Raw genomic sequence first — 19,495 nt, forward strand, 5'->3', positions numbered from 1 at the left:
GGTCTGGCCAGTACTCCTAATCCACAGTATTTAACTGTCTGATTTACAAAATTTAAAAATTAAAACCTAGTTGGGAAAAATGCACTACCATGGCATGAGACAAACAGCATTAAGAAGTAGCAGACTTAATGAGGTAAACAGCGAAATATAATACAGTTTATTAAATGAGAATTTTAGTCCCTTGGCTATTTATGACTGTGCCAAAGTAGTACTAACAAGCCAGGTGGTCCTACTGTAAAGGTATAAGGCTGTTCTATAAGACATTTAGTCTTAAGAGATAATCTCTTAAAAGAGATACCTCTTCTTTAGAATCATAATTCACATTTGCATATTAAAATATCTGAGAAGTCTTCCTGTAAATAAATCTGTTTAATTTTCCTTCACCCAGCATTTTCTAAATTTAATTAAAACCCCATTTTTCGTAGTCATAAAAAATGAAATTGTGTCCTTTGTAGCAACATGGATGCAGCCAGAGGCTAACGCACAGACAAAAACCCACATATCACACTTATAAGTGGGAGCTAAATTTTGGGTTCATATAAGACATAAAGATGGGAATAACAGTCACTGGGGATTCCAAAAGAAGGGAGGGAGGAAGGGAGAGAGGGAGAAATGAGCAAGGATGTTTTTCAAACTTCCCACATGTACTGTGTTCACTATCTGGGTGATGGAATCAATAGAAGCCCAAACCTCAGCACCATGCAGTATACTCTCATAACAAACCTGCACACGTACCCCCGAATCTAAAATAAAAGAAACATTAAAAAATTTTTGTCTAATAATTAATATTGTATATTAGAAATCGCTTTGAAAAAGAATGCTATTTTTTGATGTAAGCATCTTCTAAGTACTAGCCATATCAACTAATCAGAAAAACTTTTAAGCAATTTACACTCAAAGCTATGTCTGTGCTATTGGTATAAAAAAAGAAAAAACTACCTAATCACAATAATAAGAATCAGGCTCTTTAAGTGGCAAAATAAGATAAAGCTGCTGACCATAAGCAGAGTACATGCTCTGGGGTCCTTGTCCTTCCCCCAAAACAACATGATGGGCTTATGTCACATTTTCTTGCCCAATTCCTGTTGTGACCAAAGACAGACATCTATAAGGCAGCTATCCAGGGACAAAATGTTTGAGAATGGCTATGGAATAAAACTAACTAAAGATAAAACCTGAGTACTAAAAAAAACTAATCTTTGTTTCATGGGACACCTTTCTAATCAGGAGACTGAACTGATAACCATATCATAGACAATCATGTTTTTTCATGCTTTTACAGAATGAAGTTATAAACAGCATCTCACAATTGAAAATTATAAAAGAAACCTAGTTTGAATACCTACCTGGCACTTGAATTCCCTTTACAACATCCCTAAGTGGCATTCTAGTTCATGCTTTAAAATCTCCAGTTGTAAAGATACTCACAACCTCTCATTCCATCTTAAATAACTGCACTGCTTAGGAGCTATGATTTGAATCTTTATCTAAATCCCCATAAAAATGAGAACTTGTCATTAATAGGCCAACCTACTCCAAAATAAATTGTTGGTAAACTAAAAGGTCACTTCTTTTTGGCAATTAAAAAGCACACATATCTGGAATAGTCCATACTTCTATTGTAAATATTCCATTATATCATTAATTAACAGGATAGTAATTATCTTAAGGAAGAAGGAAAGGGGAAAATTAAATTGGGGAAAATAAGATGTATTTAAATTAACACTGCTGCCAATATTTTATTAATTTTAGTAGTACATACATATTAGTTGAATTTTTCAGTTTAATATTCTAAATATTGTGTATTACATTTTTTAAAAAGAAAAAATCCATTATAAAGCCCTTTTATATATATTTAGTTGTAAAGGCTCAAATCATAGCTCTTCTATATATAATTCTCTTTATGGTATCTATTACGACACCTGAAGCCTAGAACACTGTCGATGATGCCAGTAGAAATAAAAACCAGCAGTTGTTTGTATGCGGTGCTGAAAATACACAAAGAGTTTCAAGATAACTTTTACTTATAAGTTAGTCCTCAAAGACATCAAGACCAAAAGAAATATATTAACTTATGCTGTCTAGTACAAATGATCAAAATGATACGGTTTTTTTTTTGTTTTTTTTTTTTTTTTTTTTTTGTTTTTTTGAGACAGGGTCTTGCTTGTTTGCCCAGGCTGGAGCAGTGGAGCCATCACAGCTCAGTGCAGCCTTGAACTCCTAGGACTGCAAGGAGTAGCTGGGACTACAGGTCCATGCCACCATACCAGCCTTTTTTTTTTCCCCCCCGTACTGACGAGGTCTCAATATAAAATAATATTCCTATTACACAATTGACTTAAAGACCACCAGCCTAGATAAATACCTAACAAATTCAACAAATAGGCATGGCATTCAATCAGGACTTGCTGTTTTGAGTCTCGCCCAGGTCCTGGAAAAACCCACAAGTTTACACAAATGGGCATGGACAATGGATAAGGGACAATGATTCCTCCTCCTGAAACAGCACCGTACAAAGCATCTACCTTGTTAACTCCAAAAAGAAAGGCTGGCTGAGCAACTATCTTAATCTCCACTACTTTTAGCTTAGTGTAGGCAATGAACATACTTATACCCCAAATCTGGAGAGGTAGCCAACTTACTAGAAGATGAATAAGAACAGTTAGCTAGATATCAGGGAGCTATGAATGAGAAATCAACGAGTTCAGACTTCAGGTAATTCTCTGACTGTCCTATTCCTTTTTCCATTTACAGCACTTACTATTTTGAAAAAAACTAAATTTGTATTTTTCAAAACTGCTCAAAACTTTTAAAAGGCTCCTCACTGCCCTTTAGACTTATATGATCCAAGAAACAGATAAAAAGCTTTAAAAGCCCTCAGCAATAAGATTTTTTCTTTTTTGCCTCTTATACCTCATTTTAATCCCCTTTCCTTCTCATAATTCATACTCTAACCCTATTGAATCTCTTTCAGCAACTCAAATAAGCCTTGTTTTTCTTCCTCCAGACTTTCAACCTCACTATTCTCCGCCTGGATAATTACTTCAGATGTCACATCCTCAGGAAGGCATTCTCCTGCTGTTTACTCCCATAAACTTTGAATTAATCCTATCATAATTCTCATCACATTTTAGCATAATAACATGTTTAATAAATTGTTCATCTTCTACACACAGCTGAAAGCCTGGTGAGGGCAAAGAGAGGGTCTTGTTTACCACAAGATATTCAGCTCTGAGGCTGGGACATTGCAGGTCCTCAGTAAGCACTGACAGATGGCTGAATGGATGTATGGATTTGCCTAGAGATATGTGTTAAAGCATTCCTATTTGTACATCTAAGAAAATCTTAAAAACCATCTCTGCTTGGCAACACTTGTAACCTTGTTTGCTACTCATTTAAAATTCTATATAATCCAGATTTAGCCTTCTCCTCAGTCTGAATTAATAAAATTGTATTATTTAGATACACTATTGTATAGCAAAGTTAAAAGTTAACTAGTGTTTCTTTAAAAAGTCTCTCCGAATTGCTTGAACCAGGAGGTGGAGGTTTCAGGGAGTCGGAATCGCACCACTGCACTCCAGCCTGAGTGACACTACAAGACTCCATCTCAAAAAAGATAAATTAAAAAAAATTTTAAAGTCTCTCTGAATACAAAGGAATGAATGGCTACTAGTTTCCAAAAATCAAACAAATATCTTTTAATGATCTATCGCCTAGATATACTTTTCTTTCCTTTTACGTAAAACAGATGTTTTTTGGTATACAAACATCATTTAAAATCATTTCTTTTCATCCAGGCAGGGTGGCTCATGCCTATAATCCCAGCATTGTGGGAGGTCAAGAGGGGAGAATTGCTTGAGCCCAGTAGTATGAGACCAGCCTGGGCAACATACTGAGATCTTTTCTCTGCAAATAATAAAAAAGTTAGCTGAGTGTCGTGGCATTTGCCTGTAGTCCCAGCTACTAGGGAGGCTAAGGTGGGAGGAGCACTAGAGCTGGGAGAGTCAAGGCTCCAGTGAGCCATGATCATACCATTGCACTCCATGGGTGACAAAGAGAGACCCTGTCTCAAAAAAAAAAAAAAAAATTGGCTGGGTGCAGTGGCTCACACCTATAATCCCAGCACTCTAGGAGGACATGGTGGTGGGTGCCTGTAATCCCAGCTACTCAGGAGGCTGAGGCAGGAGAATCACTTGAACCTGGGAAGCAGAGTTTGCAATGAACCAAGATCGTGCCACTGCACCCCAGTCTTGGTGACAGAGACCCTGTCTCAAAAAAAAAAAAAAATTGGCGGAGCGCAATGGCTCATGCCTATAATCCCAGTACCTTGGGAGACCAAGGAGGACAGATCGGATCACTTGACGTCAGGAGTTTGAGACCAGCCTGGCCAACGTGGTGAAACCCCATCTCTACTAAAAATACCAAAATCAGACGGGCATGGTGGTGGACACCTGTAATCCCAGCTACTTAGGAGGCTGAGGCAGGAGAATCGCTTGAACCCGGAAGGCAGAGGTTGCAGTGAGCCAAGATTGCCCCACTACACTCCAGCCTGGGTAACAGAGAAAGACCATGGCTCAAAACCAAAAAAAAAAAAAAATTAAAAGTAAATAAAATAATTCCTTTTCATTTCTGCTTTATTAATTAACAAGTAGGTCTTTGCTTTTGGCCACTATTTTCTCCTTCACATAATTAATAATCTGTAAAATATACATTCAAGTGTACTAAAAATTGTGCTATTTTAACGAGCCCTTAAAGGATCCTGTTTTTAAATGACAGTTTAAAAAGCAGAAGCTTCATTTCATTTTCTTTTTAGATCTCAAAGTTCTACTAATTAAGTGATATTCAATTAGGATAACAATCTATTGAAGTAAATATGTCATATTAAAAAAAGATTTTCTTTTTCTATATACTCCATAATCTGACAATTATGGTTATTTTGTATAATTTTAAACAATATGGTTATATGATTTTTTATTTAAATATCCTCTCTTAAAAGACATTAAAGAATTTAGAGGCTGGGCATGGTTGCTCACGCCTGTAATCCCAGCATTTTGGGAGGCCAAGGCAGGCAGATCATGCGATCAGAAGATCGAGACCATCCTGGCCAACATGGTGAAACCCTGTCTCTACTAAAAATACAAAAATTAGCTGGGTATGTTGGTGCGCGCCTGCAATCTCTGCTACTCAGGAGGTTGAGGCAGGAGAATTGCTTGAACCCAGGAGGTTGCAGTGAGCTGAGATCACGCCACTGCACTCCAGTCTGGCAACAGAGCGAGACTTCGGTCTCAAAAAAAAAAAAAGTTTAGAGAGCATACCCAGCACTCATATGGATTTCCATACCACAACTCACCCCCATTTTTCATAGGCCTCATATTTTAATGTTTAATTCCCAGTAAATGAGAGTTTCAGGAAAGATTCATAATTGCAAATCGTATTTCATTAATCCTAAGATACACATTTTTCACATTTGACATCTCTGAAATCAGTACCTATCTTAAAGTTGATAGTCCCTTAGAAAGTTTATATTTGGCAGCATTTTTTCCTTTAGTGGTATAAAAATGTTTATTACAATTGATAGCATCTCAGGCTAAATGAAATAGTTTTGTTGTTGTTTTTGTTTTGTTTTGTTTTGTTTTTTGAGACGGAGTCTGTCTCTGTTGTCCAGGCTGGAGTGCAGTGGTGCCATCTCAGTTCACTGCAACCTCCGCCTCGTGGGTTCAAGCAATTCTCTTGCCTCAGCCTCCCCAGTTGCTGGGATTACAGGCGTCCAACCACCACGCCCAGCTAATCTCTTGTATTTTTTAGTAGAGATGGGGTTTCACCAAGTTGGCCAGGCTGATCTTGAACTCCTGACCTAGGCCTCCCAAAGTGGTGGGATAACAGGCTTGAGCCACTATACCTGGCTGATAGTTATTAAAGTATTAAAAAATTTTATCTAATAATACTGCCTGATCTAAATCACAGTACAATTACAATTCAAACAATTTTAGAGTAAAAACTAAATGAACTTAAGATTCACATTTTACCATTTTAGAAAACTTAGGGCTAGGCTAACCTCAAGAAAATAAATAATTGGGGGGAAAAACACTTTTTAAAAATTTAGGAAAAGATGTAGATTAGAAGCAAAAATAACAGAAATGACCAAAAAAAATGACTTAAAGACATTCAGTGAATAGTAGCTTCCAAGGAAGTAGAGGCATGAAATAGCCCCAGAGCTTCATCTATAAAAAGAAACAAATATTAAGAACATGGCAAGGGATAACTCAGCAAACTATCTTGGAGGAAAAATATTATCGTATTACTTCTCCTTCCTTAAGGAGGAATCATTGTCACCCTTTAAACAAAAATATGGTAAAGGTAGATGAAATAATTTTAATGAAATATAAAAGTATAAACATTTTTAATAAATTAAAAACCAACCTACCAGCATTGTCTTCCTTCTGGCTCAATCTGTTTCACCTTCAGGTAATCCTAGGATAGGGGCTCCTTTTCAGATCCCCAGTTTTTCATGTCGATCTTCTACCTCCCTGTGGCAACAATATTTTCTAATTAAAGGAGTCCTTTTGTGCCACAGGGAGGATTTCTGATGGTATAACAAATACAAAAGTTATGACAGCTCATCATGAAGTCAAATTAGTCCTGAGATTCTTCAAGAAAGAAATCTGGCTCCTTATCTTATTTTTCATGAAGGAAATCTGGTTTTATTTTTTAAACTGCATTTTAAAAACCTAAACTTTCATTTTTACTTTTAAAAAGCACTGCTTTCCTGTTGAATTATGTAAAAATTCTCATCATGATCTATCTTTTCAACTAATGTGTAAACACAATTTTGTTGATCACTAAAAATGGTTTAAGTTTTCTTGATAATTAACTAATAAGACTAAACGTTAATGTCTTGATACGTGGTTAAGGAGCAAAGTCCTGCACCAAGTGGTCAGAAGACAGAAGCAGGAAGCTTGTATTATATAATATTAATTATGATTAAAATGCATATTTTTAAAAAAGACTAAAATAAAATGTTTTTTAAAAAAGCAACAATCATCATCTCCTTGTTGGTAAGATTAGGGGTGATGATTTTCAGTTTGTTTATTCTTTGCAATACTTTCCAATTTTTCCATTAAGCATGTATTGCTTTTAAGAAAAAAATCAGGCCTGTAATCCCAGCACTTTGGGAGGCTGAGGCGGGCAGATCGCATGAGGTCAGGAGTTCGAGATCAGCCTGTACAACAAGGAGAAACCCCGTCTCTACCAAAAATACAAAAATTAGCCAGACATGGTGGCATGTGTGCCTGTAATTCTAGCAACTGAGGAGACTGAGGCACGAGAATTGCTTGAACCCAAGAGGCAGAGGTTGCAGTGAGCAGAGATCGCGCCACTGCACTCCAGCTTGGGCGAGAGCGTGAGACTCTGTCTCAAAAAAAAAAAAAAAAAGATCAAAGGCCGGGCACGGTGGCTGTAATCCCAGCACTTTGGGAGGCCGAGGCGGGCGGATCACAAGGTCAAGAGATCAAGACCATCCTGGCCAACCAACATGGTAAAACCCCGTCTCTACTAAAAATAAAAACATTATCTGGGCATAGTGGCACACACCTGTAGTCCCAGCCACTTGGGAGGCTGAGGCAGGAGAATCGCTTGAACCCAGGAAGCAGAGGTTACAGTGAGCCGAGATCACACCACTGCACTCCAGCCTGGGTGACACAGTGAGACTCCACCTCAAAAAAAAAAAAATCCAAATTATTAGATATAAGCAAGAATGATGAACACCAACTGTGATTTTTAAAATGAAATTTAAGTCTGACTTTACATAGATGGTTCTTGATTATACTACAATACTAACTCAGAACTCAATCTGTTTCCATTTGTATTTTCCAGCTAGTTATTATATGTTCAACAGTATATTCAACAAAAGAAAAAAGTATGGTCTCCATCTTCAAGGTGCTTACACACTCACTGGGAAAACAACAGGAGTATAGTATATACAACAAAAATAATATAAGCAATAATAGATAAAAATAATAAAAGAATACAAGAAAGTACCTAAATCCAGATGGTATAACAGATCAGGTAAGGGAATGTTTAATGTAGACCACAATCATTGTGGAAATCTTCATGTAGTTGGGCCTTAAAGGAAGGCTAATACCTACCTGAGCACATTATAGATAGGAGGAAACTGTCTTTGAGCAAACGCTCAGAATCATAAATAGTACAATCCATGCAAAGGTCAGTAAGAAAAATAACTAGGAGAATACAGTGTTTCAGCAGATAAGAAGGCAAGATTATGAAGGATTACTTCTGGATGATTCTATGGGTCACTGAATTTGACAGAAGAGTGGTCACTGAAATCTGATAAAGAGCTTCAGTAGAATGATAAATGGAGATACCAGAGCACAATAATCAAGGAAGGAATGACAAGGAAAAAGTATAAATTGAAAGTATAAAGCATTTGTTTTTGTTTTTTTTAAAGTGGAAGCAAAAGCAAGGAGAAAAAAACAAGAGACATAAACAAAGTTAAACAAATATTCCATTCTAATGTATAAAAGTCCTGTCCATACTTGAAGTCACAAGGAAGGTGCTAATGAAATTAAAGAAACTCTGTCACAAGCACTGTGCTTTATGTATTTATTTTATGTAATCTTCACAACCCTGAATTCCTATTTTCTGACAGTGAAACACTCTGAAAAGGTTAAATACTGCCAAGTAAGTGATAAAGGGGAAATTTGAAATCAGAACTAACTAACCCAAGTCAATACTCTTCCCTTTCCTACTAAAGAAAGCTACTTACAGGGAAAAAACAAACTAACTCAGAAATAGTCCACCCAGGATTTTCTCTTTTTTTGAGACAGAGTCTCGCTCTGTTGCCCAGGCTGGGGTGCAGTGGCCGGATCTCAGCTTACTGCAAGCTCCGCCTCCCGGGTTCACGCCATTCTCCTGCCTCAGCCTCCCGAGTAGCTGGGACCACAGACGACCACCACCTCGCCCGGCTAGTTTTTTGTATTTTTTAGTAGAGACGGGGTTTCACCGTGTTAGCCAGGATGGTCTCGATCTCCTGACCTCGTGATCCGCTTATCTCGGCCTCCCAAAGTGCTGTGATTACAGGCTTGAGCCACCGCGCCCGGCCAGGATTTTCTATCATATTTGACTACTATGATTCTTCTGCACTCTTTAAAATGCAAACATTCTCTAAGGTTAATTCGTTAATTCTACGTCCTTTGTTCTCTATCACAGAGAGACAAACATAGAATTTACATATCTTCTTCCTTGGGAAAAATCTCTGAAATATGTTTCCTCTTGGAAATTTAATTTATTTCTGCGGCTTTAAATGAAGATGATTCCCAAATCAGTTTCTCCCTGACCTTTCTTTACTAAGCTTTAGTTGTACTAGATATCTTCCATTTGCTCCTCTAGATTTATTCTCCACCCTTCTTCACCTTGCTCTCTGTCCCTGGAGACTGACTTCATCAGTGGGACTCTCATGGCTTCAGACTGGGTTTGGTCAATGGAGCACCTTAGCAGGATATTATTTGGAAGAGGCATTGCCCTCCAGCTAGCTGTGTCCTTTGATCAAAGGTTCCAGAATCTCCCAAGGTGACTCCCTGTTCAGGGCTCTGTTCTTCAGGATTCTGGTAACCCTTCCTTCCCCTTGGCCCATGAGCCAAAGGACAGAAACAGCAGTTATTGCTTGGTCTGCAGTACTGCACTGTCTCTTATGGTTACCTTATATTTGCCTGTTTGTAACTAGTCCTTTATTAAAACACTCCTTAAATTATCCTAATTTGAGCATGCCATCTCTTTTGTGATGGGACTTTGACTACACATTTGTGCGTTTTTGTTTGATTGTTTTTGAGATGGAGTTTCTATCGCCCAGGCTCGAGTGGAGTGACATGATCTCAGCTCATTGCAACCTCCGCCTCCCGGTTCAGGCAATTCTCTTGCTTCAGCCTCCTAAGTAGCTGGGATTACAGGTGTGCACCACCACACCCAGCTAATTTTTGTATTTTTAGTAGAGATGGGGTTTCACCATGTTGGCCAGGCTGCTCTTGAACTTCTGACTTTAAGTGATCTGCCTGCCTTGGCCTCCCAAAGTGCTGGGATTATAGGCATGAGCCACTGCACTCGGCCACATTTGTGCATCTTTAAATACCTAAATATTCATCCTTAAATGTTCTGCTTCAACTCAAAATCATCATAACTATTACCAAACTTACCTGCTTCACCAAACAATCTTGCCTTCCTCAAATCATATGTGCTACTATCACCATCACCAAGGGTCAAAAAGCAGAATATTTTACCTAACTGTGCCTCTCCCCCTTATATGTCATGTAAGATCATATATAGTAGTATAGTTTATACAAGCCCTTTCTGTTCCTGTTGCTACTACCTCGTTTTAATATTTCTCAGGTCATCCTTCAACTCATACTACAACAGCTAATCTTCCTGTCTCATCTTTCCCCCTACAATTAATCCTATATCCAACTGAAATACTAAAATTGCATGGTACTTTCTTTTTAGAGACATGGCTCACTCTGCCACTCAGGCTGGAGCACAGTGGTACTACGATCATAGCTCACTGTAACCTCAAACACCTAATCTCAAAGGATTCTCTGGCCTCAGTCTCTCAAGTAGTCAGGACTACAGGTGCACGCCACCATACCTGGCCACTTTTTAAATGTTTTTTAAGAGATGGAGTCTCACTGTGTTGTCCAGGCTCGTCTTGAATTCCTGGCCTCAAGAGATCCTCCCACCTCTACCTCTGCCTCCCAAAGTACTGGCCCCCTAGTATTTCCTACTTAAAACCTTCCAAGTCTTTCTGCTTCCTTATATACCTAATTACTAACTTGAGATTTAATTCACAATCTAGTCATAGCTCTTAATGAAATCTCGTGCCAATGTCTTATTTACTCAAGATCTTCTGAACAAGCATTTAATTTCAATAGTCTACTCATTTATTAATTATATTTCCCTCAGTTTACAGTGCATTTCACCTACCTCCTGTTTGTCCACTTAAATCCTATCATGTATCCTTTACTTTCTCTAAAAAATTCCCTAATCCTGTAAATTGAACTTTCCTCTTCTGAAAATTCCTTTGAATTTGTAAACAACGCTCATTTGACTCTTGACTGTTTTGTATTTTAAATATAACATAGATTTTTATCTCCACAACTAAATCACCCCTGAAAAGAAACATGCTGAAAACAGTATCTTGCACATAACAAATGCAAACATAACTTGCTCTCACAAATTAAACTGGAAAGTTAAGGGGATAAATAGAGTAACAAGTATTTGTTAAGGTGAAAAATGAAGGAGTAAATCCTAAACAGCTCAGTCACCTTAGTCCAGTCTTTTTTTTTTTTTTTTTTTTTTTTTTTTTGAGATGGAGTCTCGCTGTGTCACCCAAGCTGTAGTGCAGTGGTGTGATCTCGTCTCACTGCAACCTCTGTCTCCCGGGTTCAAGCAATTCTCCTGCCTCAGCCTCCTGAGTGGCTGGGACTACCACCACGCCCGGCTAATTTTTTGTATTTTTAGTAGAGACGGGGTTTCACCATGTTAGCTAGGATGGTCTCGATCTCCTGACCTCATGATCTGCCCGCCTCGGCCTCCCAAAATGCTGGGATTACAGGCGTGAGCCACAGCGCCCAGCCTCTCCTATACAATTTAAGAGAACATTAGTATTACACATAAGCTCTGTGAGGGAAACGTAGACTGTTAGTCTACAAAAAGGAGAAACAAACAGCCCATAATCACTACTAACAAAATGAGAAATTCTTTTATATACAAAATAATAAAGATGGCTACATGAAAATCATAATATGATTTTAGTACTCCAACCCAAATGACAATAGAACACTGTTTATGATATGGACACATACATATGGGTATTTAGGAATAAAAGGGAAAAAACACTTCAATGAGAACATGCAGAGAACTGTCAGAACAAGCCAATAAATATAATTATAACATTTTTTACACTGACATAATCTAAATTATAATGTAGGAGCATTCCATGACGTTTTCCTAGACTTACACAGGGAAGTATTCTATACAGATCTCAATTCCCCCAATTCACCAAATAAAATCTGCCATCTTATAAGTATTCCTTTTCTTCCCAGTCAGCTTCTTCTTTAAAACCTACATGTATCTGTAATCTGAGTTTCAATTTTATATTATAAGAAATGAACCTAATCCTAATTCACTACCTAAAAGGAAATATGCATACCAACCTTTATTCATTTGTATACGCCCTAGATGTCAGAAGAATGAAAACTTTATCAGATTTTAACTCATTTAAAAATGCATTTGATTCTTTTTTTAGTTTTCTTGTTTGTTTGTTTTTTGAGACAGAGTCTCCCTATGTCGCCCAGGCTGGAGTGCAGTGGCACAATCTTGGTTCACCACAACCTCCACCTCCTGGGTTCAAGCGAGTCTCCTGCCTTAGACTCCCAAGTATCTGGGACTACAGGTGCATGCCACCACGCCCAGCTAATTTTTTGTATTTTTAGTGGAGATGGGGTTTCGCCATGTTAGCAGGATGGTCTCGATCTCCTGACTTTGTGATCCACCCGCCTCAGCCTCCCAAAGTGGTGGGATTACAGGCGTGAGCCACCACGCTCAGCCTGATTCTTATTAGAAAGAGTGTTAAGCTTAGATTAGTTGATTTGAAAACTAATCTATGAATATTAACAATCTTTATAAAGTTACATTAAAATTCATGAGCCAGGCTGGGCACAGTGGCTTGTGCCTATAATCCCAGCACTTTGGGAGGCCGAGGTGGGCAGATCACGAAGTCAAGAGATCGAGACCATCCTGGCCAACATGGTGAAACCCCATCTCTACTAAAAAATACAAAAATTAGCTGGGCATGGTGGCGTGTGCCTGTAGTCCCAGCTACTGGGGAGGCTGAGGCAGGAGAATCATTTGAACCTGGCAGGTGGGGGTTAAAGTGAGCCAAGATTGCGCCACTACACTCCAGCCTGGTGACAGAGCAAGACTACGTCTCAAAAAAAAATTTTAAAAATAAAAAAATCCATGAGCCAGGATGGAACTTGCACAATGAACTTTTGAGGTGCTTTTATACCATTTTAGAATGATATCAGTAATCTGCTTACATTTTCTTTTTGTGTTGAAGTAAATTTTAAAATTATTATCAAATATTCAAAAACCACTTACAAAAAAAAAATCACAAAAGTAACTGTTATTTTATCTAGACTTCCCATATCCTCCTTTTCATAATCACTATTATCTCTGCCCAGCCAATGACATCATTACCCTGAGAGCTCAAGAAGACTGAGAAAATAAAATCCCTTAAGTAGATTACATTCGCTTCCTATTCTGAATTGGTTTTACCTGAATTAATCTAAATTAATAAAACATTTACAGTCAATTATACCAATAATAAGATTCAGTCAATCTGCTTTGGTATTTTAATATGATAAACATCTTAATTTATAACTTATGCAAATTTGGTGCTATAGTTTTGATCTTTTTTAAAGTTTCCAATTTGCTACCAAAATCATAGTTTTCCTTATTTTTTGACCAAAACATCATCCAGAAATTTCTAACAGGTTCTACTTTTTTCCCATTTAATTTAAGCTACCATACTTTTTTTCTTCTGCTATTAGTGTTCTGTTTAGTTATGCTCTTGTAATAAAATCAGTTACAATATATAATCCAAAACATCATCCTACAAAATACTTTTAACTGTTCTACCTATCCTTTTCCTCAAGAAAAAAATTCATCTCTGCCACTATACGTCTAGCTTCAGACTGGAAAATTCTCCAAATTCTCATAAAAAGATAGGTATTATGTACTGTAAATCAGATACCACTCCAGACTACAGTCACGAAGCCCATATGAAGTGCTTGGATGCCTGGTCCTTTTATTTGTTTAGAAATGGGGTCTTGCTATGTTGCAGGATGAACTTGAGCTCCTGACCTTGAGTGAGCCACCTGCCTCTGTCTCCCAAGTAGCTGAGAGTACAGGTGCACACCACCACACCCAGCTTGGCTACCTATTTTGATAAATGAAGTTTCCACTACACCTGGGGTTTGTTTGCTGGCACTGCAATCATCAGTGCTCTGAAAAGCAAGGTAACTTTCAATCCCTTAGCTCCACAAAAACTACAATTAGAGGCAGAACAGTTTTAAGCTGGAAGAGGCTAGCAGCCCTAAGGGGTACCACTGGACCTCATAAGCAGAAATACATCACATACTCAAAATTTTCATCATGAAAGTTTCCTACATTTATAAAAATGTATCTAAATAGTAAAGAAATTTTACTAGGATTAAACAACAAGTATAATGATTCTTTTTCTCCATTAACAGCTAAGGATACATTTGCATGTTTATTATTATATAAGAGTGACTACAGTCCTTCTGATAAAATACTCTCTTTTCTTCATAATCAATGGTAAAAACTAAAAGATTCCTCCAAGAATTATAGATACTAATCTCCAATTAAACATAAGCTATCTCACCAGAAATAGACTGAAATACTAAGATCTCTAAGAAGACAAAAAGCAAAGAGGAAACTGACAGAACACTACAAAGATGCTTCTGATATTAATGAAAAGAAATCATATTGCTCCATCAATATTAACTCAAAGAAACTTATAATCAATTAGAGAATGATAAAATACCATATTTATTTTTTTAATTTAAAAAGTCCTCATAATACTAGCCTATTGACTTGTATAAATAACAGCTAGTATTTACACTCTCAGGAAAAAAATAATAAAATAACTTTATCATTATGTGAAGCTGTAATTTTGTGCATAGGGTCCATGATATAAGACTGTTACACCTCACAGAATTATACTGTACAACTTTTATATCTATACATATTCCCTCAAACATAGATGTTTCATTGGTTTCCAAGCTATACTAAATAGCATTAAAAAGGTTTTTCAGTATATTTTTCATCTGGCAATATTATTGTTGAAGCTTACAAAATGAGAAAGTTATAAATAGTGAACATTTTATGAGATGTCTACCTGTTTCCACATTCTCGGTCTCAACTTCTTGTTCTTCTGCCACATCTTGCATCATATAAGTCTCATCATCATAAACCAGAACCTGGGCTGCATAGCCCTGCTCTAATCTGGCACTTGGAACTGGCTCCACAATCACTGCTGGATATTCAGAAACCTTTTCACTTTCCTATAAGAGCAAATTTAAAAAACAATCAACCTTTGTATTTACAAATTCTGGATTCACTTATAAATCCTTGAACTAATACAGTCTCGAGCAGTCCACATAATGAGTTTCAAATATTATAAATATGAATGTAAAAACCAAAACAAGAGATGGAAAGGGCTAACTTTAATAATCCTTTCAAGTTTCAAGAGGTAAGACATAGATCAAACATTTTAAATAATCTGTGCTTTAGGATTAAGTTGACAGATTAAAAACATGCATATAATTTCACTTAATCATGAAAGCCGACTAAAACAACAGTAAAAGACTATTTTATACCTAAACCCACAAGGACAAGAGGTGAGAGCAACAAACAAGAAGAGATAAGAACAACAAAATGTTGTAAGACTGAAAGTGTCTGGATGAGTATTGAGTAGGTTAGCAGACCCAGCAAAGCCAAATCAGTCTGGCAGAAAAAAAAAAAAAAAATCTGAGAAACAACACACTGTACAGTGGAGAATCTACAGAAAGCAACACCAATTACACGCACTTTGATTCCTCAACCTTCTCTCTCCTTCATGATGCTAAGCAACCAGACCTCCTCCACCTCGGCAGAAGACGGGCTACTTTCCAGAGAGGGAACAACAACAGCATCTTTGAGGCATAATAGGCACAGCTGCTAGCATCATACTCTACCCAAAATGGAGTTTCCAACTAGCTTTTTAATCCATCACTTTTAATCATGAGCAAACAGCCAAATATTACTGAGCATCCAAGGAAAAGCCTCTAACACAGAATGTACATATACATATTCATATTCCACACAGAGAGAAGATACTATAAAGTAAGAACAGATCACAATTCAGTAAAGAACATTTTAAAATACAGATAAAAGAATTATTGGAAATTAAAGATATAATAGCTAAAATGAATAAAGGATTGGAAGATAAAATTAAGGCAATCTCCAGGAACCAGAGAAAAAAAGATAAAGCAATAGAAAACACGAGAGAAAAGATAGCAATATTAGATGACCAACCATTCCAGGACGTCCACTATCTGAATAACAGAGTTCCAAAAAAATAAATCATAAGGAAAAAACAAGAAATAAAAAGGGGAAAAAAAAGGTTTGGAAAGAAATCAACAAGAAAGAAGTAAGTCAATAAAATTTTCTAAGACTGAAGGATATAAGCTACCCATTTGAAAGGACCCACCAAAGTGTCTATGCAAAAAAATTAAGGAACACATACACTGAGGCATATCACTGTGAAACACCTTCATATTGGGAACAGAAAAGATTCTACAGGCTTCTAGAAAAAAAAAACACAGATTACTATAAAGAATCAGGACGACTTCAGTTTTCTCAACAGTCATACTAGAAGGAAGATGACAGTTGAGCAATTTCTTCAAAATTATGAAGAAAAATTATTTCCAATCTAGGATTCTTCACCGAGTCAAATCATCTTATAGAAGTAGAATAAAGTTATCTTCTCAGACATGAAAGATCTCAAACATTTACCTTTCATGCATCCTTTCTCAAGAAGATACTGGAAAATGTATCCCATCAACAAGAGCATGAATTTTTTTAAAAAGATAACTATTGCAAATACAAGATACAAGAGATCAACATAGGAGATAAACAATGGGAACCTTCAGGAAGACTGTGAAGAGAGATTCCATGATGCTAGCTATGCACCAGATTTAAAGGGCAATCAGTCCAGAATGTAGCAGCGTGACTCCTGAGACAGCATGATGAACTGTCATCACTAAGATAACCATTGACATTGTTCTTAAGGACAGAATGTCCAGATGTCCATTCTACATTTTTATTGATATTTGGCTTGCCTTGATGTACCTACTCACTCCACCTGCCCTGCTGCCTGGATCAGCTAAGAACACATTTCACCCCGCAGATGTGTTCTGCTTTGATCTACAATGTGTTGGAGGAAGATTACCATGGGCTTAGAAATAAAAGATACAAAACAGCACCCTTCATGTGACCATACACCTGCTGAACAAATATGCAATACCCAGTCCATACCATACTGTAGCACTGCCAGACACCAGAGCAGGATGTGCCTTACATTTCTAAAAACTCACGGCATTGCTCACTGATTACCTGAAGACAAGCTCATGACACTCAGTGAACCTGACACTAGACTATTCAGCTATCTTCTCCTGGAAGCCTTCATCTATTTATGATAATATTGTCCTTTCCTAACTCAATTAGCTTGGTAAACTATTTTTTCAAAATAAAATATTGTTTAGGACTATTTTCATAGGTGGCAAAACTATAAAGAGAAGTAAAGAAATTATAATACATAAGTCCAAACAATAGCACCTCTGGAAACAGCGCCCAGCCGGGTTTTAATATTTCAATGGTTCCTTGTCTTTGACCATAAAAAAGCTAAAATCATTTTGCATTAAAAAATTCAGGGCTCACGCCTGTAATCCCAGTACTTTGGGAGGCCAAGGTGGGCAGGTCACCTGAGATCAGGTGTTCGAGACCAGCCTGGCCAACACGGTAAAACCCTGTCTCTACTAAAAATACAAAAATCAGCCAGGCATAGTTGCATGCGCCTGTAATCCCAGCTACTGAGGAGGCTGAGGCATGAGAATTGCTTGAACCCGGGAGGCAGGGGTTGCAGTGAGACAGGATCACGCCCCTGCATTCCAGCCTGGCTGACAGAATGAGACTCAGTCTCAAAAAAAAAAAAAAAAAAAAAAATTCAGGCCGGGTTCAGTGGCTCACACCTGTAATCCCAAAACTTTGGAAGGCTGCTTGAGCCCAGGAGTTCAAGACCAGCCTGGGCAACATAGGGAGACTCTGTCTCTACAAAAAATAAAAAATAAATTAACAGCCGGGCGTTGTGGCTCTTGCTCATAGTCCTAGCTACTTGGGAGGCTGAGGCAAGAGGATTGCTTGAACCCAGGAGGTCGAGACTGCAGTAAGCCATGATCATGCCTTTGCACTCCAGCCCAGCAACTGAGAGCAAGTCTCAATAATTTTAAAAAGAAAAAAAAAATTAAACTCTCATTTATTTTAACTGAACTTTTAACTGATCTTTAATTGAAGTTAAAAGGCAACAAGTCCAATTAAAGAAATTCTTTAACTGAACTTTAACTGATCGATTGAGACACATACTTGTATACATTTCTCAAAAAAATAGTCTAACTCCTTGACTCATCTATATATACCTTGTAATCTATGTTCCACCACCTCACTGAAGCTATTCTCTAAAAATATTTTTTTTTGCTTTTTCTTTTTGAGACAGGGTCTAGCTCTGTTGCCCAGGCTGGAGCACAGTGGCATAATCATGGCTCACTGCAACGTCTGCCTCCCAGGCTCAAACCATCCTCCCACCTCAGCCTCCTGGGTAGCTGGGACTACAGGCGTGTGCCACCACGCCGGGCTAATTTATTTTTGGCAGAGACAGGGTTTCACCATGTTGCCCAGGCTGGTCTCGAACTCCTGGACTCAAGCAATCTGCCAGCCTCAGCCTCCCAAAGCGCTGGTATTACAAGCATGGGCTACCACACCCAGCCTCAAAATGTTAATAACAACCAAATTCCATTTCAGTTTTCAATCTCTGTTGCCTCGCCACAGACTCATACATTTATTATCACCCGCATTTAAAAAATTCATTCTTCCAACGTTCTCTATCACTCTACTTTCTTTTTTTTTTTTGAGATGGAGTTTCACTCTTGTTGCCCAGGCTGGAGTGCAATGGCACGATCTCGACTCACTGCAACCTCCGTCTCCCGGTTTCAAGTGATTCCCCTGCTTCAGCCTCCCGAGTAGCTGGGATTACAGGCATGTGTCACCATGCCCAGCTAATTTTGTATTTTCAGTAGAGACAGGGTTTCTCCATGTTGGTCAGGCTAGTCTCACACTCCCGACCTCAGGTGATCCACCCTCCTCAGCCTCCCAAAGTGCTGGGGTAACAGGCGTAAGCCACCGCACCTGGCCCACCACTCTATTTTCAAGAGTGTCCTCTGACTCTTCTTTCATCTCCATAGACTCAAGTCTAGCCAACTTAGTGAGGTTCTATCTTCAGTGTCTCTTATACTACCTTCTCAAGTAAGCCCACCCATTCTTATGATTTCAAATAGCACCTCTATGCTGATAATGACTAAGTATTTGTCCTCTACTCTGACTCATCTTCTGAATTCCAAAACCAAATTTTAAACTACCAACTTTAACATCACTACAGGAATACTCAGCCAACACTTCAAGCTTAACGTATCTAAATGGCACAAATTATCTACATGTCTCTGTTTCCCCACTCTGTGTTCTTTAAATCTTGGTTTCTTCATATTTAGAAAAGAGATTATAATATTTCTATCCTTTAAAGTCCCATGACTTTACA

The 19,495-nt window shown here is 37.8% G+C and overlaps 1 protein-coding gene across 11 annotated transcripts in view; it reads right to left on the minus strand.

Moving 5' to 3' along the window:
* ELF2 (E74 like ETS transcription factor 2) overlaps nt 1–19,495 on the minus strand; it is a 130,688-nt gene that overhangs the window by 50,245 nt on the left and 60,948 nt on the right. For 5 of the 11 annotated variants that reach the window (XM_033215286.1, XM_033215283.1, XM_033215285.1 and 2 more), the window contains one exon: nt 14,987–15,152. In XM_033215286.1, coding sequence (XP_033071177.1) covers nt 14,987–15,152 — 166 coding nt within the window. Of the gene's footprint in view, nt 1–6,424; nt 6,584–14,986; nt 15,153–19,495 lie in introns of those variants that run through there. The other 6 variants (XM_033215297.1, XM_033215295.1, XM_033215291.1 and 3 more) reach the window with 2 other exon arrangements.

Source organism: Trachypithecus francoisi, unplaced genomic scaffold (assembly GCF_009764315.1).
Source record: "Trachypithecus francoisi isolate TF-2019V2 unplaced genomic scaffold, Tfra_2.0 Lachesis_group1, whole genome shotgun sequence".
Lineage (NCBI taxonomy): Eukaryota > Metazoa > Chordata > Mammalia > Primates > Cercopithecidae > Trachypithecus > Trachypithecus francoisi.